A 27369-nucleotide genomic window follows, 5' to 3' on the forward strand; every position below is an offset into this window, starting at 1 on the left:
CGTGCGCGGCCGCCGCCGGGGCCTTTTTTATTAGTTCCCTCCGCGGGCGCCGCCGGTTAACGACAACGACGACGACGACGCCGGGAGCGGGAGGGGGCACGACCCGGTGGCCTCCAACCCCGCCAACCCCGGTCCGTTCTCTGAGGCGACGCCGCCCGGCGGGAGGTCAGTGAGGGGGCGGCAGGGGGCGCTGCAGGCCGGCGCGCGCACCCACCGACCCCCGCCCTTCCCGCGCATGCGCCCCGCTGGGGGGGGCAAGAGGAGGAGGAGAAGGGAGGGGAATGGTTCCTGTGCGTCTTTCTTTCCCTGTGACCGCTTCTCCCCAGGTGTTGTGGAAGCGTGGGGTGTTTGGGGTTATGAGGGGACCTCCAAGCCCATCCAGTGCCACCCCTGCCATGGGCAGGGACACCTCCCGCTGGATCAGGGGCTCCAAGCCCCATCCAGCCTGGCCTTGAACCCCTCCAGGGATGGGGCAGCCACCGCTGCTCTGGGCAACCTGGGCCAGGGCCGCCCCACCCTCACAGCAAAACGTTTCTCCGTAAGATCTCATCTCAATCTCCCGTCTTTCAGCTCAAACCATTCTCCCTCGTCCTGTCCCTGCCCTCCCTGATCAAGAGCCCCTCCCCAGCTTTTTTGGAGCCCCTTTCAGTACTGGAAGCTGCTTTAAGGTCTCCCCAGAGCCTTCTCCAGGCTAAACAACCCCAGCTGGGTACATGGCTCCTTCTCCAGGCTTTCTCACCACCCCACTCCCTCAGAATCTCCTTAGGGTTTTTCTGCCTCAGCCCTTCACTCTCTGCTGCTGTGTTGGACTGTGGGCATCTTTCCCTCCCTGATCCCTTTTTTCTTTATGTATATTTCTCCTGGTCCCTCAACATGTCCCTAGGGTTTTCTTGCCTCAGTCCTTCAAGCCCACCTGGTGACTTTGCCTTCAGATTCTGGTGCTGGCTGGGGTGCCTTTATGTGTGGCCAGGAGCTGGCACCTTGTATTGGAGCAGAGGGCCCCGTGTTGAGGGGAGGACAGAGGGAGCGGCTGGCATTGGGCTTGCGTTACTCTATTTATATGTATACTGTATTTTATATGTATACATAGTCCATGAGTGGTGTGGAAAGCTGCAGGGGTTGCTGCCTGTGCAGCTGGACCTTCTTGGGTACTGAGATATAGTCAATTCCTACACTGGTAGAGATTAAGTTGGAGTAAAATCTGCTTCATGTTGTGTGTATCCCCTTTGTTTGAAAGGTGAAGAAGGTAGAAGGTGAGTTTCTACAGCTGTGCAGTGCTTCTGGGCCACTCTGTGCGCAGCAGTGTCTCGCTTTTGTATCGGCCTCTATCCTGCTTCCGAGGGCTTACTCCTGCTGTTTCCCTTCATCAGCTCTGCTGCTTATGCGGCTCCTTAATGAGTTGGTTTAACCCAGGCATCCATCAGGGAAGGACCAGAAAATAGCAACTTACCTCTCAGGGCACAGAGTGGAGCTGGTTTACCAGAGGGTGGGAGGCTCTGAGGGTGGACTGTGTAGCTGGATGAGAGTGCTGCGCTGCCCTTCTGGTGTCGATGAACTGTTGGTTTGTATAGCTGAATCCATCACGTCATAGTCTTGGTCTGTGGGCCTGCATTTTATTAAAAACCCCTTCTTTGCCTCTTGTGATGACAGAAAAAAGGGTAACCACAGCAGGCCTGATGCAGTGGGGTCTGGCACCCACCACTGTCACATGGAAGCAAAGCCTTCGCTGTTTGTGATGATTCCAATTTCGTGACATCTCTTAAATGCCTTAAAGTGTAGGTTTAGAGTATTGTTTTGGTTTCATTCCTTGAAATGGGGAAAAAGCCGGAAGTTGTAGTTTTAGGTTAAGAAAGTAGTGCTGGTCCCTATGTATTAACTCCTGTCCTTTCTTAGAGTAAAGTTACAGGCAGGATAGGGACTCAAACTGGGCAGCCTCTGCCTGTGTGTATTAGGGTAAGAACGCCTAAGGTGGGTTATAGAATGCATTTTTAAAGTAGTTTTGTGTTTGCTGAATACATGGGTTTATTTTGGATTAAAAGTCCAGAAGAGGAAGTGTTGCCACTGACTATGTGGGAACGTTTTCATACTATAAAAAGTATTATGAATTATTTTTCCTCCTCCCCTGCTTTGCCCCATTTTGCTATTTAAAATGCCCAAAGCAAGCAAGGATTTGCATCAGTGCGTAATATAAAGAATAAAGGATAGCAACAGAAGCTGGGTTTGGAACTTGGCTGTGTGCCGGTTAGCACTGACATGTTTAGCGCTTTCCTTTTAAAAGCGTAGAAAAGTTAACTGTAAATTTCTGTGGACCTGTATTATTTTGATTTATATTATTTTTGCTTTCTTAGAGTTGCTTAATTGTCTCCTTTTCCTGGTTTCACTCACACACTGAGACACTGATTTTATTTCATTTGAGGAAGGCTGAGAGATGGCAGCTGTTTTGCTTTAACAGAGTGATGTTTTGGCCCTGCTTTTGCTTTCTTCTGATTTTATTGTTTATCAGAACTGCACTTGTAGTTGTGAGGCCGGCACTATAAGAGTTGGTAAGTCAAAACCATGGACTGTCTTACACCGTGGCATTGCAGCTTTCATTGATGAGTTGAGGTTTGCAAAAGAAATTGCAAATGAAGAGAATACCACCCAAAAAACCAAGTGCTGCAAATTATCGACATGCTTATAGACAATATTCCTTTAAATCCTGAGTTTTTACATAGTATTGTCTCAGGGAGGACTATTTCCCTGCTGAATGTAAAATTCTATGCAGGTTCCAGTTATAGATTGAGAGGTGACTTTTGCTCCTGCTCCATTTCCAAGCTTCTCCAGTGCAATTTGCTCAAAGCTTCATTTCTAAAGCTAGTAGCACAAAGTGAGGGGCATGGGGGAAAGCCTGGGATACAGCTTGCAGCTGGTTTTATTTATGCTTGAACAAGAACCTCTGTCGTGGGAAGGGTGTCCCAAGGCTGAATGACTCAAAATCCATGAAACACTTGGATGGCTTCTTAAAATAAAGCTTTGCTGCACGAGTCACGTTCATTGTATGTCTGTGTGGCCGTTTAATACTGTTCATTTACTAAAATTATCCCATAATAATGCTTTATCTTTAATGGTGCAACTTGCTAGAGTGCTGGGGCAAGTAGGATATTGTTTTGCCGATTATTAATATAAATGTCTTGCTGAGGGCTTGAGCAGACCTTAAATTGCTTTGGTGGGAGTTTTACCTGGCTTATCTTTTCAAGGTGACTGTTGACCTTTCACTATCTGGAGTGGTCGGCTCACAGCAGGGAGAGACACTGATATCCGGCCAAGGGAAGCCTGATTTGCACAATAATTTGAAGTCCATTTCCATTTTCGTCATCCTGTTGTAGAGGTGGGCTTCCTCTCTGATGGCTATACTCAGGTTTCCTTCTATGTTGCCTTGGCAGAGAGCTGAGAAGTCTTTCATATGGTGATTGCTACATTAATCACCTGAATTTTTGTGTTAATTTTATTTTCAAAAAGCTGTTTGGGTTAGGCAGTATTGCTTTGCTTGCTCTGCTCACGTAAAATGAAGTGCTGCAATGACTGGCAGTTTTCAAGGTGGACCAACTAGCTACAGAGAGTTTAAACGTGAACAAAAAAGATTAATTGATGCATTAAAAAGGTTTTATATTTTTCAAGGCAAATCTGTATGTTCAGGTTACTTTCCTTTAGTTAATCCCTAATTTCTTGGGGCCCAGTTCTGATGCTTTGACAGAGTTTGCGTTGCCGTTGACGTCAGTGGCAGTTGATGAAAGAGCCCTAACCAAAGAGGAAAAATGTCCAAGTGTAGCACACACGCATTGCCACATGGACTCACAAATAAGAATGTGTCAGAACATATTCAATTAGATTAGAAGATTTTGAATTGCTGCCCTTTGGTACACCTTGGCCAGACACAGAGTAGTTTGCATTTCTGACGTAACAAAGACAAATTTTAAAACTAAACTTTACTATTGCCAGACCTCAGTGTCAACTCAATGTCTAAGTACATCTTTGTCTTGCATTTATTTATTAAGGTTAGCCGATACTTTTATTGGAGTTTATACCTTAAATTTTTGCAGTGAGCTCTTCAGCTGCTGGATGTGTGTTAGCATATAACCTGTTTGCAACCACTGAATGTGTGCCTGCTGAGCATGGTCCTTTGGCCAGCTGCTTCAGAAGTGTTCTGTATAATCCAACTTTTTTTTCTTTTTCCTGCTTCACCTTCTACATAAAAGGGTGGTCTCTGAAGTGCAAGTGGTGGTTTTGGCAGTGTTAGCTTTACGGTTGTACTCAATAATCTTAAAGGTCTTTTCCAGTCTAAGCAATTCTGTGATTCTTTATAGTGTTATGGGTTTTTTATGTGTTCTTGCTAGCAATTTGTTCTGAGAGATATGGATAGTGAAGAGCAAATTATTTCTGGGAGGAAAATTGACTGATTTTTAGGTTTGGTTTTGGTTGGCTCTCTTCGCGAGTGGCTTGCTTTGCCAGTAAGAGGGAAGTTATGTATTATTAAAACATGCTTTGTGACCTGCACAAGCACTTTAAAGAATTCACTTTGTTTCTATATATTTTTTCTTTAAATACTGTTGCTTGTCTGATAACTCACAACAGCAATAGGAACTGTCAATCCCAGGATTGCTGCTGAGATTCAAAAACTGCTGATAGAAATCTAATGGGGAGGGTGGGCTGTTTACAAGGCATTCTGAATTAACATAATAGTACAAATTTTAAAAGAAAAACCTGCGGTTTGGTACCAACTTTCCTCCAGTGAATCTCTAGCTACAGGGTGGTACTAGATGCTGTAAGACATGAGTTCCAGCTTAGTCTTCACTACAGTTATTGTGTGACCTAATTCTCCTCATCTTCTGTAGTCTTAGTATTTTTCTATGCTGCAAATAATAAATGGCACAGTCTCACAGAGGATGTGCAGGTTTTAATGTAAGATATACCAATAACATATAATTTTTAATATGATATACTACAGAGAGGACCAGGAGGACCCAGGAAACTACAGGCCTGTCAGTCTGACCTCAGTGCCAGGGAAAGTCATGGAACAGGTGATCTTGAGTGCTATCATGAAGCACATGCAAGAGAACCGGGTGATCAGGCCCAGTCAACATGGGTTCACTAAAGGCAGGTCTTGCCAGACTAACCTGATCGCCTTCTATGACAAAGTGACCCGGCTACTGGATGAGGGAAAGGCTGTGGATGTGGTCTTCCTGGACTTCAGCAAAGCCTTTGACACAGTTTCTCACAGCATTCTGCTTGAGAAACTGTCAGCCTCTGGGCTGGACAGGCGCACACTCTCCTGGGTGGAAAACTGGTTGGATGGCCGGGCCCAGAGAGTGGTGGTAAATGGTGTGAAATCCAGCTGGAGGCCAGTGACAAGTGGGGTTCCCCAGGGCTCAGTGCTGGGTCCAGCCCTGTTCAATGTCTTCATCAATGACCTGGATGAAGGCATCGAATGCACCCTTAGCAAGTTTGCGGATGACACTAAGCTGGGTGGAAGTGTCGATCTGCTGGAGGGTCGGGAGGCTCTGCAAAGGGATCTGAACAGGCTGGACCGCTGGGCAGAGTCCAATGGCATGAGGTTTAACAAGGCCAAATGCCGGGTCCTGCACTTGGGGCACAACAACCCTATGCAGTGCTACAGACTGGGAGAAGTCTGTCTAGAAAGCTGCCTGGAGGAGAGGGACCTGGGGGTGTTGGTTGACAGCCGACTGAATATGAGCCAGCAGTGTGCCCAGGTGGCCAAGAAGGCCAATGGCATCTTGGCTTGTATCAGAAACGGCGTGACCAGCAGGTCCAGGGAGGTTATCCTCCCTCTGTACTCGGCACTGGTGAGACCGCTCCTCGAATACTGTGTTCAGTTCTGGGCCCCTCACCACAAGAAGGATGTTGAGGCTCTGGAGAGAGTCCAGAGAAGAGCAACAAAGCTGGTGAAAGGGCTGGAGAACAGGCCTTATGAGGAGCGGCTGAGAGAGCTGGGGTTGTTTAGCCTGGAGAAGAGGAGGCTGAGGGGTGACCTCATTGCTCTCTACAACTACCTGAAAGGAGGTTGTAGAGAGGAGGGTGCTGGCCTCTTCTCCCAAGTGACAGGGGACAGGACAAGAGGGAATGGCCTCAAGCTCCGACAGGGGAGGTTTAGGCTAGACGTTAGGAAAAAATTCTTTACAGAAAGGGTCATTGGGCACTGGAACAGGCTGCCCAGGGAGGTGGTTGAGTCACCTTCCCTGGAGGTGTTTAAGGCACGGGTGGACGAGGTGCTGAGGGATATGGTTTAGTGTTTGGTAGGAACGGTTGGACTCGGTGATCCGGTGGGTCTCTTCCAACCTGGTTATTCTGTGATTCTGTGATAATATAATAATTTTTAATATAATTTTTTTTCAAGGGTTATATTTAACTTTCTGTTGACAGAATGACAGGAATGGAGACTGAAACTTCAAGAGACAAAGCTGTGGAAGAAGAAAGTACTGAACAGAAAAAGGAAAGAGAGAAAAAGAAGAGGTCAAGGGTTAAACAGGTGCTGGCAGATATAGCAAAACAAGTGGATTTCTGGTTTGGTGACGTTAATCTCCACAAAGATAAATTTCTTCGAGAGCAAATAGAGAAGTCCAGAGATGGGTGTAAGTTTATATTGAGTATATTTCAATAAACAGAAGCGCTGAATTTTCTCCTGCACTGTGTTGCTGGTGAGAGTTACAAGTTCTTTTGAGCTGGTTGTCTGCTCCTGGGGAAGACAGTAGTTTCATGCTGGAAACCAGCACCAGCTCAGGAGACAGAGCTTGATACTAGTGTTTAAAAATTGCAGTGTAGGGCTACTGTGGATCTTTGTCCTTCGGACAATTTTTGACATGGTTGATTTGACATTGGAACAGAAAATTGAGTTCAGTTCTGAAACTGCTTGCCAGTTCCTGAAGACATCAATTTGCACATCAGCTGCAGTGACTAGCAGGCTTTTTCCTGTAAAAAACACTGCATGTGTGATAAATACAGCATTGCTGTAACTTTTGTTTTCTTAAGGAGTCCATGTTTATTTACGGTGTAAATCATTACTACAGTTGCACTGGTGAAAAGCGTAGGCTTGTGACTGCATGGTACAGTCCTCAGTTATATTTAACTTAAAACCAGCTTTAAGAAAGGCCCTTCAGAGAAATAAAATTTACCCTACGTTTTTTAGAGATATTAGAGCTTGGACGTCTAACTTTTTAATGAAGATTGATACTCCATAGTTTTCTGTCAAGGTTTCAGCAGCATGACTCATTGCAAGTGAAGTGCAGGCAGGGACTCTTTTGTCTTGGGAAGACTGAGTTAAACACTTAATTGAGTACTTGAAGGAGAGGCAAGTTTTCAATGCAAATTGTTTTTGTATTGTAAACTACATCAGAAAGGGGGTTTTCTTCCTTTCTTTTCAAAGACAATACTTATCAGTGGGGAGGTGAAAGAATAAAATTCCTTTGATAAAGGTTTGCACAAAAGAAAAGTAAGTATAGTTTTACTTTAAACTTTAATTTTGATGGTAAAAAATGTCTGTAAATCCTTGGCAGCATAGGTATATTGTTTTACAAAAATGCTAGTCTTCATGTCAGATTAAAACATCTAACAATTGCTTCTTTTCTGGATTAACCTCACCTCAACTTTTGCATCTTTTTTTATCCCTAGATGTTGACATATCTCTTCTTGTTTCTTTCAACAAAATGAAAAAGTTGACTACTGATGGAAAATTGATAGCTCGAGCAGTTAAGAGTTCATCCGTTGTCGAGGTATTTATTTCATTTCTGTATTTGCTGATGCTAGAGTAATAATGATAGTATTGCTAAAGCAGGCAACAGTCTTATGGAAAATGCTTGTCATTTGTTGTTACTCGTAGTTGGATTTAGAAGGAACTAGGATCAGAAGGCGCCAGCCACTGGGCGAACAACCAAAGGACGTGGACAGTCGAACAGTCTATGTGGTAAGGTTGTGCTTCTGTCTGGCACAGTGCTTTGTTTCTAACTCTGGACAGCCTTTTAGGCTTTCTTGCTGTTAATTCTTTGAGTGCAAGCCCCCCTGTGTGTTGTCTATGATCATCTAATTCCGTAGTATGACTTGTATTAAGAACAACAAAACCAGCATAAAGCATCCACATCGTTTTTCCAGAAGGCAGAATTTCTTTGAGAACCTCATGGATTTAGTACAAGAAAGGTTTACATAAAATATAAAGGCTAATACAATTTGTCCTTGTGGTTTTTGTTTGGGTTTTTTTTGTCCAGATGTAAAGGATAGCATGAGAGGTAGGGAAGTGCGTTACAGGTGTACTGAACTTGCAGTGCTAAAGCCTATAGAGTAGTGTTAATGTACGTGTTTAATGCAGTAAATATTTTTTGTATTGGAAATTTATCTATGTATCAACATTCTTGTGAACGCACGTAGGGACTGGGCAGGGGGTTACAATTGCTTGTGCAGTGTTCCTTAGAGAAATAAATGAAACAAAGGTAGGTGAGCGCTGGCAGTGACCGTGGCAAGAAAGGAATTAGTTTGGTACACTGATTTCTTGTACCAGCATAAATCATTTTAAATGCTGAGCGAAGAGCTGCTTCACCTGCTAGCAGTAAAGATGTACTTGCATTTAGCTATTTCCGCTGTCATTGGAGAAGCAGCACTGGTATCAAGGAGTGTTTACTAATTACATTAATGTAGTCGAAGGTCTGGAATAATAACTTTATTAGTTTTATCAAACAGGAACTAGCTGAGTTTGCAAGGTACTGAGGGTACTTTATAAGGTACGCTCTGTTAATGGATGAGGCAAGTGTCATGACAAAAACACTCTTTCAAGGGCAGAATGTGCTGAAATGGGCAAGTCTCATATTTAAGGGGCCCCAAAAAAAAAAAAACCAAACCCAAATTCTCCTAAGAGCAAACTGTCCTGTGGTACCTTGATACTGAAATTAGTCATTAATTTAAATGAAAATAGAATAGCTTGTGATACTGGAAAAACTCCCCGTCTCAACATGGTATTTCAGATATGTCAGAGAGGAACAGCTATTATCATATTGTATGTCTACTTAAGTGGTAGCATGGAAAGGGATCTGATGATTGAGCTGTCAGTTATTTAAAATCCTTTGTGTTTTTTTTAAATAGAATTGAAGCAGTGTGGAATTCCCTTTGTCTCTAAAGAGAGCTTTTTATAGCTCATGTCAATTTAGCTATATATCTGTAGCTGCTAGCATATGAATTAGTATTTCAAGCATTTCTGTAATGAAGATGCATAATAATCATCCAGGTAAAGAGAAGCTGGGTTACTCTGATCATTACCTTCTTTAATAAAAGCCCAGAAAAGTTATTGGGATTTTTAAGTATGTGGTATTTCCCTAACATCATTACAGGAACTGCTTAGAACTTCTCAAACACTTTGTCTATATCATTTTTGGGAAAAGGTATTTGAAATTTAATGAGCTACACAGTCTATACATTGTTTAAATACATAGCTAAATGGCTTTCAATTTTAAGCTTTTCTGTAAGACAAAATAGATAACTGGTGTGTTTTGTTAAGTTAATGAATTCCTAGAGATCTTATTTAGAGAATGTGTAGCAATTCATTATCTTCTCTTACTGCTGTCTGAAAGGGTGAGATGTTTTCCTTTTTAAAGACAGTGTATGAGGTATCTGCTCTTTATGCAGCAATTACAGAGATGTTGAGCCAAGCTGAAGGCCTGGTTTGTAGCAGTGGCAAGGAGTAGAAGTAGTCAGAGTGTTGATAAGTTTTATTTCATTCTGGAGTAGGTGAAAGAAAAATTTCTATCTTGAATTAATATAAAGAATGCAGTTAAAGCCGTCGTTGTGAAGGATTTTTGAAACTTAAGTAACTGGCATTTCAACTTTATACCCAAATCATAATGAATTATTTTCCTCAGGCAGGCAAAGTTCACATAAAAATAGTTTTCTACCTGAATATGATAAATAACATTTTCCTGCAAGGAGAACCTTTTTAGTGCAGTAGCTTGCTGTCAAAAAAAAAGGAAGTATTGCTGACTCTCTTGTTGTTTAGGCATGAATTTGAGAGTAGGGTTTTAGTGGTGTTCAGTTGGGTCTATTTAGAAATTGATAAGGCAGGATTTCTGTTTGGCTGGTGAAGGGAAATGTTTAGGAACCAAGACATGATGTCTGCAATGTACTAATATGTGTTTCTATAGTAAAGAGTTTAAAGAAATAAAAATATCATTCAGTAAGCTGGCTGAAAGTTTTTGCTGCAACTCATCAACTAGGCTGTAAGTGCTAACTGCACTAACTGCGCTAAGTTTCGCTAAGTTTAAAATGTCAAGAACTTATCAGCCTGAGCGACTCTTTACTGACCTATGAAAAATCTCCTGTGATACCTGTTTTACCAACACTGCTCTGAAGGGAGTAGCTAGAGACAATGCAGAATTATGTTTGCTTGAAGCTCTTAAATTTACAAAGATATTTCACGTTGCAAAGTTACAGCTCCTGGAGAGACCTTGGTATTTGTCACAGGAAGAAGAAAAACATCTAAATTAAATATATATAATGTATCTGTTCTGGGTGTGTGAGTGTTTAGAGATCCATTTTCTGATCACAGTTTCTACTGTCTGGATACTGCGACCTCTTGACAAGACTACTTACTGAAATAGAAAAAATTTCTCGAACATTGTCACATCAGACTTAAATGTATTTGGTTGTGGAAACTTCTTAATTGGAAGATGTAATAAAGCATCTGATACAATGGTAATAACAGTGAGAAAGTGACCTTTCTTTGTTGTGTTGGTTTTTGTTTGGGTTTTTTTTTTTAGGAATTGCTTCCCAAAAATGTCAATCACAGTTGGATTGAGCGGGTGTTTGGAAAGTGTGGTAATGTAGTTTATGTCAGTATACCCCGATATAAAAGTACTGGAGATCCAAAGGGATTTGCTTTTGTTGAATTCGAAACTAAAGAGCAAGCAGAGAAAGCTATTGAGGTGAGTAATGGTGCCTCTGGTCTGTTAACATTCTTCCTGGTTGACACTTTGTTGTATGGATGATGTAGCTTTTAATAGTTCACTTATTGAATCTTAGAGGAATTCCTGAAATATAGTAGTTTAAAAACTTAACTTAGCAGGAGTTACGTTCCTGTCTCCTACACCCAGACCTCAAATCTTCAGAAGTGTAATTCTGTTAATAACCTAGAGCCCTAGTGGAAGCATAGTGAGTACTGTTGGAATAATTAGGTTGGCTGCGCTTGGCTTCTATTACAGAAATGAGGACCTTGGTTTAGCAGAGGACTGGCTGTTTCATCAAACAAGCATGACCGTACCTGACTTAAATGTGATTTGAAAATTTAAACACGTTTGTATTTCCATGTCATTATGGTAACGGGTGCATAAAGATATCACACTAATAATAGAAAATCTAGCACGGTCTGCACTTAAAAAGCTGTTGCAAGCAGCACCAAAAACTCACCATGCCAGTTAAAAAACAACATATGTACTTCTTGAATCATGAGGGACTGCGTCATTCTTGAGTGAACGCAGGACTGCAGTTTTTGACTTGGATGGAGATTCTTCTAAAAAGATACATTTTTAACAATGGATTGTGGATTTCTTTTAAGTTTTTGAATAATCCGCCAGAAGAAGCACCTCGGAAACCTGGGATTTTCCCTAAAACAGTAAAGAATAAGCCTGTTCCTGCACTGAATACGAGTAGCAGCACTGTAGTAGGTAAGTATTAACTTATTGAGATAGGAAACAAACTGATCTGCGCCTCAGCCTCTGAGGAGAAAGTTCTCAACTGATGCATTACTGTAGTCTAATCTCGTGTTTCTTAAAAACTATAAACATAAAAATGCATGTTGCTGTTTGTTTGCCAATGTAGACTTAAGAATTCAAGTATAAAGCTAAAATACATTCAATTTCTGCCTTTTTGTTTTCCTGCTGGATAAAGTAATTAATTTCTTTCTTGCTCTGTTGCCAGCTGCAACCATTAGTCATTGTTAGGCTGGCAGAGCAGCTTTGACAATTTTGACAAATTTGAGACAGATTGTTTTAAAAATATTTAATATTGAGGAGAAAGATACAGACGTAACAGCAAAATTGTACTCAAAAGATAGTGCTGGGTTTGTGATCATCTGGCACATTTTAGGGCAAACCTTGTGTATACCTTGGTATTCTCTCTGCTGAAACTTTCTGAAAGAACTGTGAAAAAAAGTAGATTTTTGCCTTTCTTCCTGTTTAACTCTTGCTCTTTGAGCAAAGCTCAGTCTATAGCAGCATATTCACAATCCTGCTTTTCACAGTTTCTAATTACGGTTCCTGAGAAGGAATCCCAACGTCACAGCTGAGCATGTTTCCAGTAAATACCATCTACTGTAATTTACAAAGCAGCGTTACAGGATTATGCTTCAACTTTGATCACAGAATGTTTCCTCATTTCTGATGACGTGATACCTTTTCCCAGACTTCAGACATCTTCCCATCTTTTTCATGAGCATAATGATGAGTCATATGTTGTACTTCTCACTATTATCACTGAGTCTTTGTTATACCAGTCATGATTAGGACAAAAAAAAAAATCAAAGATAAAAACATGCTTTTTAAAACATGCTTTAAAACCACTTGAGATAATCTCTACTGTTTCCTGCCGTTCCCTGCCTATGACAACTTCGAAACAAGTAGACAGTATTGAAAATAAAGTATTATTCAGATCAATTTAACATTCTTTAATTTAGGAAGCAAACAGTTCATTACATAAATGGTGTGAGATATTCATTGGGCCGAGTATCTCCTTTTCTTCTCGGAATACAAAGTGGGTGTCTTTTTTATTTTCTGCTCTTTTTTTGGCCTGGGAGGAGGAAGGTTATCTCTTCTCAAAGACAAGTAAAGGGTGACATAACAAAATGTGCATCTCTTAAGGAGAAGCAAAGAAGTTTAGCTCCTTTAATTTGAAAGTAAATTCTTCCTGTAGTCCACCTGCCTTTGTGACCTTTTTTTTCCTTTTCTGCTTAGAATGGAAGAACTTTGTTGCATAGATAGAGGTGGCAGAGAAAGGCCTTTCATTTAATATCCCAGGTTATCATGACATGTTGTTTACTTAGGTCAGTTAATGTGAACTACTTTTTAATCACTGGCAGTTTTAAATATTGTGGTTTTAATAATACAGAGGAGAAGAAAAAAAAGAAAAAAAAGAAATCCAAAATCAAGAAAGAGAGCAATGTACAGGCAGCTGTAGAGACAAAGGAATCAAGCACAAACACTACGACAGAGCAAGTACACAAGTCAAAAAGACATAGGAATTCATCGGAATGTTCAGAAATGGAGGCAACCGAAACCCACAGGCAGCCCTCAAAGAGAGAGAAAAGAAAATGGGACAGAACCGAAAGCTCGGAGGTACCTTGGGAAAGCAGACCAGGGAAGAGAAAAAGAACCAGCTCTGGAGATGGTGAGACGTCAACTCCCAAACTCAAGAAAACTGTACAGAAGGATGAAGTTTGTCCCGTAAAAGAAGAACCAACAGAAGCTCCAAAAGATTCCAACGGTAAAGTTTTTTGCATTTCTTTTGTATGCATTTCTGAATCATGAAATTTCAAAAGCTTCAGGTTAAACCCACTGAGTTTCAAACTGAAAACTGGTAAAAGATTGTTCTGCTTGGGTCAGTGGGTGAAAAAACAAGGTACGTTTAGGAATATGGTATTCCCTGCAGTTAAATTTAAACCCGGCAAAGAGATAAGCTGCAGGGAGAGTAGGAAAGAACTTTCAACACTGAAGCAGGTAGATCTCATCAGAAGCAAAATTCGTTCACAAAGATGCTAATATCAATAGAACTTCACTGAAGTAAAGGGTGGATTAAATAGCCTAGACAAATGGCGACAGTTCAACAATCTAGATAAGTAGGATTAAAATATAAAAGAAAAAGCTGATGATCCTACCTAGTTTCTCACATGAGATAAGATCCTAGTTTCTTACATGAGATAAGAAAAAAAAAACAATAGATGGGATTAAAAGATGCATTGAAATCACATGTGGGTAGACAAGAATCTGATTAGAGACTGAACTCTAGGGTAGCTGAGAAAGTGGATCTGTCAATATTGGGCCTAAACATTTTTCTTTTGGACTTTTTAATGTAGATGTTTCTGCAGAAGAAGACAAAGAGAAAAAGGACACATCCCTTTCAAAATCCAAAAGGAAACATAAGAAAAAACACAAAGAAAGACACAAAATGGGTGAAGAAGTCATTCCCCTCAGAGTACTTTCCAAGTAGGTTATAAAATGTAACCTTGCTACGAGGTAGCTGGTCTATGGGCGGGGTGGAGGGTGTATTGTTTAGTTACCTCCTACCCTTCTGCAGCATTGATAGCTTTAATTTCACTTAAATTTTTCACTGCAGTATTGGTAATAGCATATTATTTTAAGATATATGCATATATGCATATAAAATGCATATTATTTTAAGATAATGGGGGTTCAGCTTATTTGTGCACACAAATCGTGAATTTTTACATGCACTTGTGCAAAGGCAGTTTCTTCAGACCTCGGAAATTTGAAATATTGGGAGTTGGGGAAAGTCTTTGAACATATACAGGTGTGAGAATTTTTTGAATATACAGCTATACATATGAACTGTCAGTGACAGGAAAGGTTTTGCATACTTTATTGAAATTTTATTGCTTAGTTAACCCAGTCATACAGCAATTTCACAATTTTTATACAACCAACCTTTGGAATGTTTTAATTCAGACTGCTTAAATCCTTGTATGTCTGACAGTCCATCACCATTGCTAAAGTGCAATTCCAATTTTTAAAGAACAGAGTTGCATATTAGCAACAGTATTAGCCTGTAGCTTAATAGGTTCAAATATTAAAATTTAAATAAATCTTTGTTAATTACTGCTGTGTGGAATTGACCAAGCTGGCCTCTCAGGAGTCACCACAACTAAAACATGGAAGCACTTACTTTTTAGGCAGCCAGCAAGTACCTCCATGTTAAAGTCGAGGGGGTCCTTCCCGTGATATGTGCTTGCTTTATGTTTAACAGAGAGCTCGTGTGCAGTGCAAATGCATACTTTTATTTTAGTATCCACTTCAATATATGCTTCTTGGGAAGAGGGAAGTGTTATTCAGTTGAGAATCAAGGATTCACCACCACTAAAACATGGAAGCACTTACTATTGAGGAGCAAAGCAAGTACATCCACATTTAAGTTGTGGGGGTCCTTAAGTAATACACAGTTGATAATGCAATAATAAACCCCAGACGTTTATTACTGTGGCTGCTTTGAGCTGTAATTAATTTCTAGAAATGCATCCAAGAACTTCAGGATCCACCGCCACTGAAACATGGAAGCACTTACTTTTTTAGGCAGCAGGTACCTCCATGTTAAAGCAAAGGGAGTCCTTAAAAATTAAAGTCAAAAATTTTTTTTAACATACAGGCCACTGAAAAATTAATCCTGTTGAGTAACACTTGTGCTCTTCGGTTTTGCTGGAGAAGCGTTCCATCCATCTGCTTCTAGCCAAAATTCTTCATTTTTCTCTTCCCGGATTTAAAAAAAAAAGTGACTGAAGTGTAGAAAAAAAAGGGGGTGGAAAGTGGGGGGACGAAAAAACAAAACCTCTTGGCTGGTTCAGTATTGCGATCAGGATTCACCTCTACTAAAACATGGAAGCACTTACTTTTTTGAAATCACAGAAAGCACCTCCATGTTAAAGTAAAAGGGGTCCACAAAAACCGCTGCTTGTCCAATTCCACTGAGATTCTGAGACCCCTGCAGCAAATACAGAGAGAGTCTTAAACTTGAGTTAAATATAGCAAAGGGAAAAAAAAAATAAGTTTTAAAGAGAATAAGCATTGCAAATACTTGCCTGCCTCATTCCTTAGGGTCCTCTTCTTGCTTCCAGTCAAGTTAACAAGAAGTACCTCCCTGAGCTTGTATTTATACCAAACCTCCTATGGAATGGTGTTGCCTTTTTATCTCACAGAATCATTACGTGGGTCTTTTGTTATTTTAATGTCTTTGCTCTGTTGAGAATGTATGATCCTGGGTGAGTCTGGATGCTTTTTTGAAGTATACAGTTGTCAGTGTTAACAGCTAAAACCATTACCACAAGATATCCTCCTCTTTAAAAATCCTCTATCAGCTTGTTTGATAGCACAGATTAGGGTAACAATGAGTCGTTCTCACAGTGGCACTATAGGCATTGTGTTTCTGAGGAGCAAAGCTCGAGCTGTTTGCAGAAACATCTCCATGTTAAGTGTATGTAAATATATAAATTGCTTCCATGTGGTGGTATTTTTTAACCCAAATGCATTTGAATAGTAAGGAATGTTCTTATCTCAGTAGGATTTTGGTGAGTTTAACCAGTTCTTGATTTTCCATCAATGATTTTTCTAGAAAATGACTGGGTCTTAGTATAGTAACACAGGAGCGAGTTCACTGAGCTAATTCAGTGAATTAAGAGTTCACTGTCTCCGATTTTAGTGCCTGTGCTCTAGTTCCAGTAGAAAACTCAGTTTTCCAAGCTGTCCTATAGGTTTTCACACTGTGTAAAACAAATTAGGGAGTCTCTGTATTTGAATGATGGGTTGATCTTGTTAGAATTTGTCTGGAATATTAAAAGCTAAAGCAAAATAATAAAAATGCAGTTATTGAACTTAACCTAAGTGCAGGGAGATCTCTAATGGCAAGGAAGGTCTGCACTACTCAGCACGTTCAGCTATTTGTAAGCTCTTTTGTCTTAATTTATTGTGCTTCTAAACGTTATTTTCTTGTCTACAACTGACATCTTGTGCCTGTCTTGCTGCTTATAGGACCGAGTGGATGGATTTAAAACAAGAATATCTGGCCCTTCAAAAAGCCAGTATGGCCTCCTTGAAGAAAGCAATGTCTCAGATCAAACCTGAGTCTGTTGGACAGATGGAAACAGAATCTGAAAATGACAAATGTAATCCTGTTTGTGATGTTATTTTGCTTGTTTTCTTCATGATTCATGCAAACATAAATTATTTAAGGTGCTGGTCCTCCAGGAACACTGAAAAATGTTTTTGTCTTCTGGAATGCTGATGCTTTCTCTGAATGCCAAATATTATTAGAAGCAGCCCCCCCCTCACCTAGATAGCTTTGGGACTAAATAATTTTAGAAGTAAAGACTAAACAAGTAGTTTCAGCATATTCCTGGAGCATTTGTTAAGCTTAAGGATCTTTTTAGGTGACTATAATTATAAAAGCCTCAGAGGGGTAACAAGAATCACCTTTTTGATGATGTAACTTGGGCCTGATTTGCTTTGGCTTAACTATACCTGCAGTGGTTTATGAAACAATTTTTCTATGTAAAGCGTTAAAAAATGGCTTGCAGTTGAGTTTTATCACTTTTATGGTTAAAATTAGCTTTGTATGTATGTTCTCTTAGTTAAATTTTTACGCTTTCCAGAGACAAAATCGCTTTTTTCCTGCTCTGGGATCCTCTGTACTTCACTAACTTCAGTACTGACATTTCAATACCAGTCTGCTTATTTTAATCTAGAGGATATGAGGGTTCAACTATTGACTGTAATCAATAGAATATAAATTATTTTGATAAGGAGACACTGTAGGCTGTAAAAACTTCTCTAAGACTTTTCTTGAAGCTACTTTCTTTGTCCTTTTTTCTGTTTTGCTCACATTGACCTTACCTTAGGTACAGATAAAATAATATATAGGTTAAAATGACTTAATCTACAGTAGCAGTATTTGATGCCTCTTGTGTTATTTCTTGTGTACATCACGTTTATGTGCTTACATAGCATCTTTAGTTTGTGAAACTAATAAATGTAAAAACTTTTTTTCCCCCATTTCACATTGCCCAGCCACCAGGGAGGACTCTGCCCCTCCTGCCAAGGCGAACACAATGGGGCCCCAGTTTGTCAGCGGAGTAATTGTGAAGATCATTAGCACCGAGCCCCTGCCGGGCAGGAAGCAGATCAAGGTAACGCCTTTGTAACCTCAGGGTAGCTGTTAGCCTTTCCTCTTACAGTGCCCCCCACGTCTGAATATGGATTCCATTGAAACAAGTCTGCTGATTTTTTTGTTGTTGTTGTTTTTTTTGACTTGTTTGGCCAGTAGCTGTGTACAGATTCTTCTCTAGTACCTGCTAATGGCAGATTTTACAACAGCAAAACATGGTAAAGAGGGTGTTTCAAAGCCAGGCTTAGCTTTTAGAGGGCTTCAAGCAATGTCAAGTTTATAATGAAAATAATGACAAGAATAAATATTGCTCTAAGGATGAGCAGTTCTTCCCGCTTTAAAAAGAGAAGCTGGAGACAGAGTGGGTGCGGCGTTCTGTATCTGAATTCGCATCAAGAAATCTGTAATAATGTACTGGAGGGGTTCCCATTAACAGGAATTTGGGGGCAAGAAAACAATCTTTGCATGAGAAAACTCTTGTCTTCAGTAAGGAATTCACAATTCTCAAAACTCCAGTTCAGTAGAATGACAGCAGTAGATCTTGTCCAGTAATTCATTTGTCCGTTTCTTTCTTTTTTTTTTTTTTTTCCCCACACCTATGGCAAATGCTCCTTCTTTCTCAATTTTAGGCAAGTGTTTAACTTAAATTTTGTTTCACATTGAAAGGTTACACACATTTAGTAGAATGTCTGTTATAAGGAGAATAGCAAGTTTTAGCTGCATCTTTTTGAAATTGAAAGATTAAAAGTTTTCTAAAGGAAATAATAGCCTTTTTCCAGAAACTGAATTTTCCTTGACTGTAACACAGGATATTTTCTTTCCCAAATTGCACTTTTGGATAAGTAACAGCTGGGTAGAATTTGAACAGCTTTTAACTTGTTAGAGTATATGTTCAGAGCACTTAGGACTGAGAGAATGGCTCAAAATGTTATTTCTGAGATGATGTATCAAACTACCTATATTATAACTGAGTGGGCCATTGAAAGTCACTGGCTGCTGCCAAGTGTGAAGTTTAGTGCGTGCACAAATCTAAGAAAGATGAGAATGGGCTCTCACTGAAAACAGACTGAATGTAGGGATCCAATCAGTCTCATCTGCCTCGGCAGTTGCCTGAGTGCTGGAGATGTTGTGAGATGTGGTAGTGGTTGCTCTAAGGTTCTTGGGCCCCTTTGACTGTAGTGTATACTTCACTGTGTCACAAATTACATTGTGCTCAGGAGGTAAGCTTGCTGTCCCTCCTTTAGCCGTTACCAAACTTGGTTTGGTATTTCCAGCTACTCTTTTAATTATACAAAGTATTTCAGGGAAAACTAATGCTTTATGAAAGTGAAGGGGCACAAAATAAGGTCGTGGTGCCCTTTGCTGTTAATAATCATGTCTGTGATTCCCATGATAAGGAGATAAGCAAAACATTTCACAAAACGGCAGCAAACAAATAAGGCAAGGTTTTTAGGGAGACATATGATTGCAAAATAGAACTGTAGTTGAACAAGCAATAATCCTTAGATGTACCAGCTCTTTTTTGGGTCAGCAGTAGAAGCTGCAACCTGTACTTGACACTGACTGGATTTTTCTGGCCATGCTGGTTGTTCTTGTGGCAACTCTTCCACCAGGCCTGGCTTTGCCTGTGTTCTGGGCTGGTTGCTACAGCAAACGTTGCCATAAAGCAGTGCATCCAGGGGATTTTGCTTAATAAACTTCCAGAACTGATCTGTGTTTCTGAGTACGGGGCAGGCTGAATTAGTTCTGCACACTGGAAAGATCTTTTGTAGAATAGTTTGAGTGTTACTTTGATGATTTAATTTTTTACTTCACCACTTCCGTATTTTGCTATGAAGGCACCTCTCAGAAATCATAACACTTGCCAGCTGCGGGAAATTGTCTTTGTAGTTTTCCGTGTAAGCATGACTTTGGGATACCAGAATGAAGAGTGGAAAGGAGCTTCGGTTGGCTTTTGAATGATCTCAACGGTATTACCTCTTGAGTTTTGTTTTAAGGCTGTCCCTGGTCGTGGAGGGTTAAAAGCGGTGTGTGGTTCTTGAATAGAAGCCTCTCACTCTGCCTGCTGTGAACAAAATTGACCAGGAATGCCTTGTCTCAGTTAATTTCCCTAACAGCAGGCATTGCCAGTGAAGTACTTTGAGCTGGAGGAGCTTGTGTGGCTCTTCTTCCTTCAGCCCTTGGGGACAATTGTCAGGCAGAGGTCACTTCATAAGGATAGGAAGGGCTGGTTTACTATGACTCATATCTCAAGTAATCTGCTGTGAATGAGCCTGCTTTTATATATTTCACCCATAGAATTAAGTCAGATATTTTTCTGTTGGACAGACATAGATCAGTGTTGTAGTACACAGGTAATTTGTCTTTGTAAAAGAAGTCCATACAGACACGGTAGTGAAATAAGTGTATAATTCCTGATGCTCCATTAGTAAAATTATTCTTATGCAGAAAAATTATCTGAAGGAATTACTGCTTTAAATTCTTGTAGGGCAGGATGACAGAGGAATAGACATAGGCTCATAAATAAGAATGATGTTAAAACCATCTTATGAAAAATCTTCATTCAAAACTAATAGGCATGAGATTCATTAATTAAATGAAAAAGTTCAGTTATTGCCTTCTACTTCATGACCTTTTTGAAAATGTCAGTGACGTACAAATTGAATGGTCAAGAAGTAATTTGTTTTATATTCTCACTGAAAGCCTGGTTTATGGTCTGTGCTCTTACATGCTCTGATAGGATGCTCTGGCAGCGCTGGCTGATGTTGCCTATGTTGACATGCTGGAGGGAGACACGGAATGCCATGTCCGGTTTAAAACTCCTGAGGATGCGCAGATTGTCATGAAATCACACAAAGAAATACAAATCAAAAACAACTGGAAATTCGAAGTTCTTACTGGTAAGACCTCTTTTTATGATGGTAATACAGGAGAAGACTTGAAGTCTGTGAAAAGGATTGTATCGCATGGTAACTTTATGGAATTTTTTTTTTATTTAAGTATTTTGGTAGCTGGGGAAAAGACTGATTTTTTTTTTTTTTTTTTCTGTGAGTCTTCTCATTTTGCTGTTATAGTGAAGGGAGCAGTAAAGGTATTTTTGCCTCTGTGCTCAGAGCAAAATAATTTTAGTTGCCTTTATCCATTTAATTCTGTTCTTTGGAGATGGACTAAAGTCACTTCTAGTGGCATTGGACTATAGAACTTAATTCATATTTCAACATTATGACTATAACATTCCAATGATGTGAAATAATTTTAAATGAATATTTTCTTGAAAATACTGACCTTATGTGTGAAAAAACAGAACAAGACTCTTAACAGCAGGGATACCCTTAACAGTGGTTTTAGCACTTCCCTCCTATTTAATCTTTCTTTTCCAGGAGATGGCATAACCTATGCCATGGTAATCCCTTTTTTAATTATATTTACACTGCAATTTTTACTGACTCACTTTGGACCATCATCCCAATATGTGCTATTTTTTTCTGAAATATCTCTGTTGTTCTAAACTCACACCTTGTATTAGATTGGAGTGGTCTGCCAAGTGTGGAGAAACCTCTTTGTGTGTGGGGAAGTCTCTCAAACTTTGTTACTATTTTTATTCATAAAATTTCTAAGTTGCACTAAAAATCCTAAATGCATATAAAACGGGTAAAACAGTCCAGATGAGATTTTTCTCATCTGTGTATTTAAATGTTCTCCCATGCTGCTGCACAGGTCCTTACTCTAGGGCCCAGTCCCACACGTGCAGGCATGTAAACCCCCATAAATGTCAATTAAGGACTGCAGGAGAAAGAGCAGTAATGGAAGCATTAACCTTCGTGATAGTATCGAAGTTAATTAAAATTTGAGACTCACTGATTTGTCTCCAGAGTGTTCTGTGTTGCAGAGATCCATGAACAACTTGAAACACAGCATTTTACAGCTTTGTGCTCTGTATGTGTTTGTCTCTGGGTTTGTATCCTTATATAAAAAATCCTAGCAGTGGATTAGAAGTATTACATTGTAGGATTGGTCCATTTGTAGGCTTAAGATTATTTATTTTCAAACTGGTTGATTAGAAGGAGAATGGATAGGTGCCTGAGGAATGCCAGTGAGCATTTCAGCCTTTCTTGCTGGCCTAAGGTGAGAGAGAGTAAGGAAAGAATCTTTAATGCTGCCTGGACTAAAGCTTTCCCAGTAATGTTTTACACTTTAGGACTTGACTTTAATGAAAAAGCTTCAGCTTTCATCTGACAAAACAGTAAGCATTTATTGTAATGTTTAGATATTATTGTGATCGAATTTATAAATAATGCTGTTAAAATGTATGCAAACCTGCTTCTCAGAATTATTCATTCCATAACTTTGGCAGAATCTTTTCCAAGATTGCTTGGGAACTTCCCTGTAACTGAAGATTTCCCCTGAGATGGTACAACATCATGTCACAAAATTCCTGTCACGGTAGTTACAGCACAGACCAGAGGAAACAGGGACAAACTGCTACTTACTGCAAAACAGCCACGGGGGGAAAAGTGCAAAATTAATTCAAATTACATCATCTCGTTGTGCCCTCCACGTTAAAATATTTCTAACTGTCAAGGAAGTCCCCAGAGTGTGAATCTAACAGTGGTTTCCTTTGCTCGCCTTGGTGTGTGTCAGTCCGATGTTACAATGCCATACGACTTCTGCAACTATGAATTTTAAGTCTCGTGGGTAAATACCTGTTTGGGAAAGTTAATAAGTATTTTCATGTGTGTTTACCTTAGTTAGAAGATATTCCTTCTCAACACAGGTGAAAACGCTACATCCATTTTTATCGAATACTTTTATTCATGTGCTGATATGTTTATTTCTTTTTCAAGGTGACCATGAGCAACGTTACTGGCAGAAGATTTTAGTGGACAGACAAGCTAAACTTAATCAGCCTCGAGAAAAAAAGCGAGGCACTGAGAAGGTAATTTGCAAGTAATTTTTTTTTCCTGTACAGCAATGGTTGAAAAGATGACTCTTTCTTTGTAGATCTGCACATTCTGATACCTTGACATTTGGTTCTGTGTTTAGTCCATTTCAATCACTTTCTACTGACTTTGCAGCAGGGTTTTACAGTCACAAAATACAGAATGTGTGGCCATCCGGGTCTAGTTGCCAGATGCAACACTTCTCTTTATGGAGACAACCTGGGGCAAGTCCATAACTAAAGGCATGAAGTTAATTTGTGGGCTGGATTTCCTTACAACCCTGTCTGGACGACCTCATTAAAAAATACAGTAGTATTGATTTGCTGTAGTGTGCTCAAGTCCAGTACTTTAGTTTTAATTCTCTAGCATGGTAAATACTTCAGAATGAATCTCTTTTACTCACAACTTACACAATATTATAATACAGTTGCGTGCTGTGGTGAACACTGGTGTGTTCCTAGTTTGGTCAAGAGTCTGTACACCAGTGTCTGTGTCCTGATCCAGACAAGCCTGAATGCTGCTGTGAGCATCCATAGCTGAGCTGCTTCTAGACCAAAACTGCCTCCACAGCTAGTGAAACTTCCTTCCAGCCAGCCTTGGTGTGCCTGCTGGGCCAGGGTTGAGGGAGTGTTGCAATGAACTTGCAGGCTGCAGTCTCCACTCCTGCCCCAGAAGGTCCTTCCAGGCGTGAAGGGTTCACGATTAAGCTGATCAGATTCTTTGCCTGACAGAGGGGAGCCAGAGAGTGTTTCACAGGCATTTTATTGCTAGGTTTACTTCACCCACGCTGCCGATAAGGCTTCTGAGTTTACTTTAACCTGAATCTTTACGCTGTTGCTTGCAAAACTTCAAAATCATCTGACCCTAATTACTTACTGGTGGTTTTGGAGACTTAGTTTCCTAGATGCACAGAATTCCAAAAGTTTTCTAGTTGTTCTGCATAGAATTAAAAAAAACAAAGCCACATTACATTGCTCTAAAGGAACAGGATCTGTACAGGTCAAAATCTTGTCACAGAGAAGGCATATTTTGCATCTGTTATCTTGTTTGTCTAAATCTTCTTTCAGAGATCCCATAAACTAATGAATCTAGCTTTCTCTTAAAAAAGTGTGCATAAAGAATTTCCCCAAATTACTGATTTAGTTTTGTTATAAAGCATAAAATTGGCATTGGCTGTAGCCATTATTCTTTAATATATGTAGCAAGAGGATATGAAGCTTTTTACTGAGTGCTGCCAGTTTTTTTAAACCTACTTTTACCTTTTGAAACAAAAGGTGCCTGTGATACCTTTGCCTTTGATTTGGACTGTAGGTGCCCTGATGTTCATCTTTTGAATGGTTGGACTTGATGATCCAAAAGGTCTTTTCCAGCCTGGTGAATCTATGATTCCATGAAGATGGGTGTAAATTGGGCAGTGTAAAATTGCTGTAAATTGGGCAGGAATGCACCTCATCGAGGCCTGGGGATACACACTGTCTCGGTTCTGCTTGACAATAACAGCAGTGGGGATGCAAACGCCTGCTCCTCAACCTTACTCAACACCTTGCCGCTCTAGGAGGTGTTAACTTCAAAGCTGGGTGAATGCTATTTAAATGCTAACACCGTTAAGCAAAACGTTGAGGAAAGAATGCCTGGCTGTAGTCAGTAACTCTTAACCCTTTCCTTACTTTGTGGCAGGCTGCATTGCAGAAATATAGACTGATAACATGAAGCAGTTTCCTTCTCTGTTATTAATTTTAATCTTTTATTTGAAAACTCCTGAAAAGTACTCACAAGTTGACTTCTTTTGAAGGTCACAATAAAAGGAAGGCAAAAAGCAATGTAATTATTCATAATTAACTATGTACATCTGAGTCTGCCATTGGTGTTTCTTTCTGGTAAAGATCTGTTTTGTTAAAGGGCTTAAAATATCTTAGAAGATTTCTTTAAAGATGAATGTTTGCCTGTTAGCTGTTTTATAATAGAGAGAGCATCTTGTATTTTCTTTCAATTAGTGTTTAAGTTAAAATTTACATCCATACAAAGCTATGTAGGTGCAGTGATGTCAGTGTACTTATAGTGATGATGAACGTATGTGGACTGTATCACATTCCAGGTAGTTTGAATTTCTTTTCCATGTGTTCTATAAAGTATATGCTCACTCAGCTTTCCTGTGGTATGGCAGGATGAGGGTTAGCGATTGCTTTGGTAGAGGGTTTCTGGCAGAACGGCCCCCCTCCAAGAAAGAAAAAGGGTTAAGGGATTTTATTTTCCATGCATAGGTCTTTTAATAAACGAAATGTCCAAAAGATCCTAGGTATCCCAGGGTTCCCCAGAACCTGTGAGTAATGCCTAGCTATCCTTTGCAGTTAAAAAGTGTATTTAGTGTCCGGCTTTTTTCCCCTGGCTGGTCGTTCTTTGTCGCCTCCCTCTGCCCCTTCCAAATCCAAACTCTTTAGCCTGCTGTTCCACATTAGTGATTTAGTGATCCAGATTAAAACCCTTCTTGCTAGAACTGTTTCTTCAGGGCAGGGCTGGTTTATGCAGACCTGAAGCAATTCAGCAGTCTGTAGCCTTGAACTCTGGAGGCTGATTAAAGTTATCTGCTCACAAAGCAAAGGCGGGAGCACCTGGAGGCTTTCCACTTGGGGCTTGTCTTCTGCGGGAGGTGCTGCTGAGACTCCTTTGCACCTCGTAGGAGCTTCCACAGGAGAGGAGGGTGGGAGCCCTGCTAGAAGTGAAAGGCATTTGGGGAGGAAGTGAGAATCGGGTATTTGTGAAGGGCGGGCTAATTTGCAGAGTATATGGGGCAGGAGGGCAGTGGGAATGCCTGGGCACAGCCCATGCTATTCTCTTCTTATGTCTGGGGCTTGGGGGCTGTGTTCCCTGTCTGTGTGCCAGTGGGGAGGGGTCCCTTAGTTCTTTGAAGTTGGTACCTGTGGAGAGGCTGGGTACCTGTTTGGAGACATTAAAGACTTAGGTGCTGGTATTGGGTTGATTAGCTGAAAATTAGAATCCTTGAGGCCTCTTGCAAATTCTTCAGCTCTGAGGTGCTTGTACAGGAACACCCATAGATATGGACTGGGTACTTCACACCTTAAACTTTCCTTCCAGTGCAGGCTGATGAGCCACTATACTCAGTTCTACTCTTTTAATTCATTTTTTCAGATACCAGTAAAAGTAAAAATTCGTTTTTTTCAGATACCAGGAGTAAAAGTAACTCCTGGTTACATCTTTAGATCAATTTACTTTCTGGAGAACGGTTGAGAAAGAGGCAGTGTAATTATTCTGCAGCACGGTAGACAATGCAACATCAGAGCAGAACATAATTCCTTGACTGCCACCATCTGTGTAGCGGCATCCCTGCAGGATTAGTCTCTGCAGAACATGGCTGTGACCAAAGTCATGTAGATAAATAGTAAATAAATTTATTTCCATGTGAACCTTAGGAGCTCTTGCTTACAGTTAAGGAGTCTTAGTGGGGCAGGGCAGTAACAAAGCTTGCACCTTTGCTTTTTGGTATCGCTGTGACTTTGTTGTAGTACAGTAGTTAAATCTGTGACTGTTGGAGTATGGATGCTTAAAAAAAATTATGGTTTTGAACTTGTTTTGTCAGTGTTTTGTTCTCTGTGCCTCCTGTGCCGTTCTCCTAGTGTCCTGCAGGATGGCCCCCGTCTGGATTGCAGTGGGTTTGTTTCTTTGCTGATGGAGCGTAGAAAATGACGCAATATTCCTAAGGCATTTTTTTAATGCTCTGACCTTGTTTTTCTTATACTAGTAAGAGCATGAATGCAATAAAAGGGTAGGGGCTCGAACTTACTGTATGAGACTGGGGATTTTTGAACTTGTAGTTTTGTTCTCTTCACCGCGTTGGGAGGAAGAAATTGATATACTGAAATATGCTGCACAGTCCAGCAACTGGAGAGATTCTGTACTGTCTTTGATGGTTCTGAGGCAGTACTGAAATAGATTAAATTAGGGCTGTTATCACTCTTTATCAGCTGTACAGGTTAGCTCAGCTGTTCAGAGATAACTTTCTTTTATGACGTTTTGTAAATTGGGGAAGATGGTGAGATAAAATCAGATCAATATAATTTTCCTCTAAACTTTTCTGTGTTATTTTTCCTATTTGCAGTTGATTGCTAAAGCTGAAAGAATGAGACTTGAAAAGACTCAACAAACAAGTAAACATATTCGCTTCACTGAAGATAACTAACCAAGACTGTTCACAGTCCTGAAAGTGAACTAAGTATTAAAAATAAACCATCTGAAAACAGACCCCATAAACACCACTGCTTACAGCAACTCAACCTGGCATCAAAACCCAGTCCGTTTGATTCATAACTGCAGACTGCAAGTATGAAGATTGTTCTGAATCCCATTTATAAATAGGTTGAATGTTTACTGCTTCTGAGCCTTTAGGTAAAGCTTTCTGGAAAAAAAATGTATTGAGAGATATTGCTTTGGTTCACTTCTGGTTTTTTTTTTGTTTTGTACGTTGAAGTTTTCTACACTAGGTTATAAAATAAAATCAATGCTTGAGAAA

The 27369-nt window shown here is 40.2% G+C and overlaps 1 protein-coding gene across 1 annotated transcript; it reads left to right on the forward strand.

Moving 5' to 3' along the window:
• LARP7 (La ribonucleoprotein 7, transcriptional regulator) lies at positions 1-27369 on the forward strand. Its single transcript, XM_069855099.1, has 13 exons — positions 1-165; positions 6418-6626; positions 7663-7763; positions 7871-7954; positions 10788-10952; positions 11582-11690; positions 13129-13503; positions 14093-14222; positions 16773-16906; positions 17808-17926; positions 20645-20804; positions 22749-22840; positions 26959-27369. The coding sequence occupies exons 2-13, from the start codon at positions 6419-6421 to the stop codon at positions 27037-27039; spliced, it is 1758 nt and encodes a 585-aa protein (XP_069711200.1). The 5' UTR covers positions 1-165; position 6418; the 3' UTR covers positions 27040-27369.

The sequence above is a fragment of the Phaenicophaeus curvirostris genome, chromosome 4 (genome assembly GCF_032191515.1).
Source record: "Phaenicophaeus curvirostris isolate KB17595 chromosome 4, BPBGC_Pcur_1.0, whole genome shotgun sequence".
NCBI classification, from domain to species: domain Eukaryota; kingdom Metazoa; phylum Chordata; class Aves; order Cuculiformes; family Cuculidae; genus Phaenicophaeus; species Phaenicophaeus curvirostris.

Coding starts and splice junctions, on each gene's coding strand:
- LARP7 (XM_069855099.1), top strand. CDS start 6,419: ATGACAGGAATGGAGACTGAAACTTCAAGAGACAAAGCTGTGGAAGAA. Junction 6,627..7,662: donor AGAGAAGTCCAGAGATGGGT/GTAAGTTTATAT, acceptor TTTTATCCCTAG/ATGTTGACATATCTCTTCTT. Junction 7,764..7,870: donor AGAGTTCATCCGTTGTCGAG/GTATTTATTTCA, acceptor TGTTACTCGTAG/TTGGATTTAGAAGGAACTAG.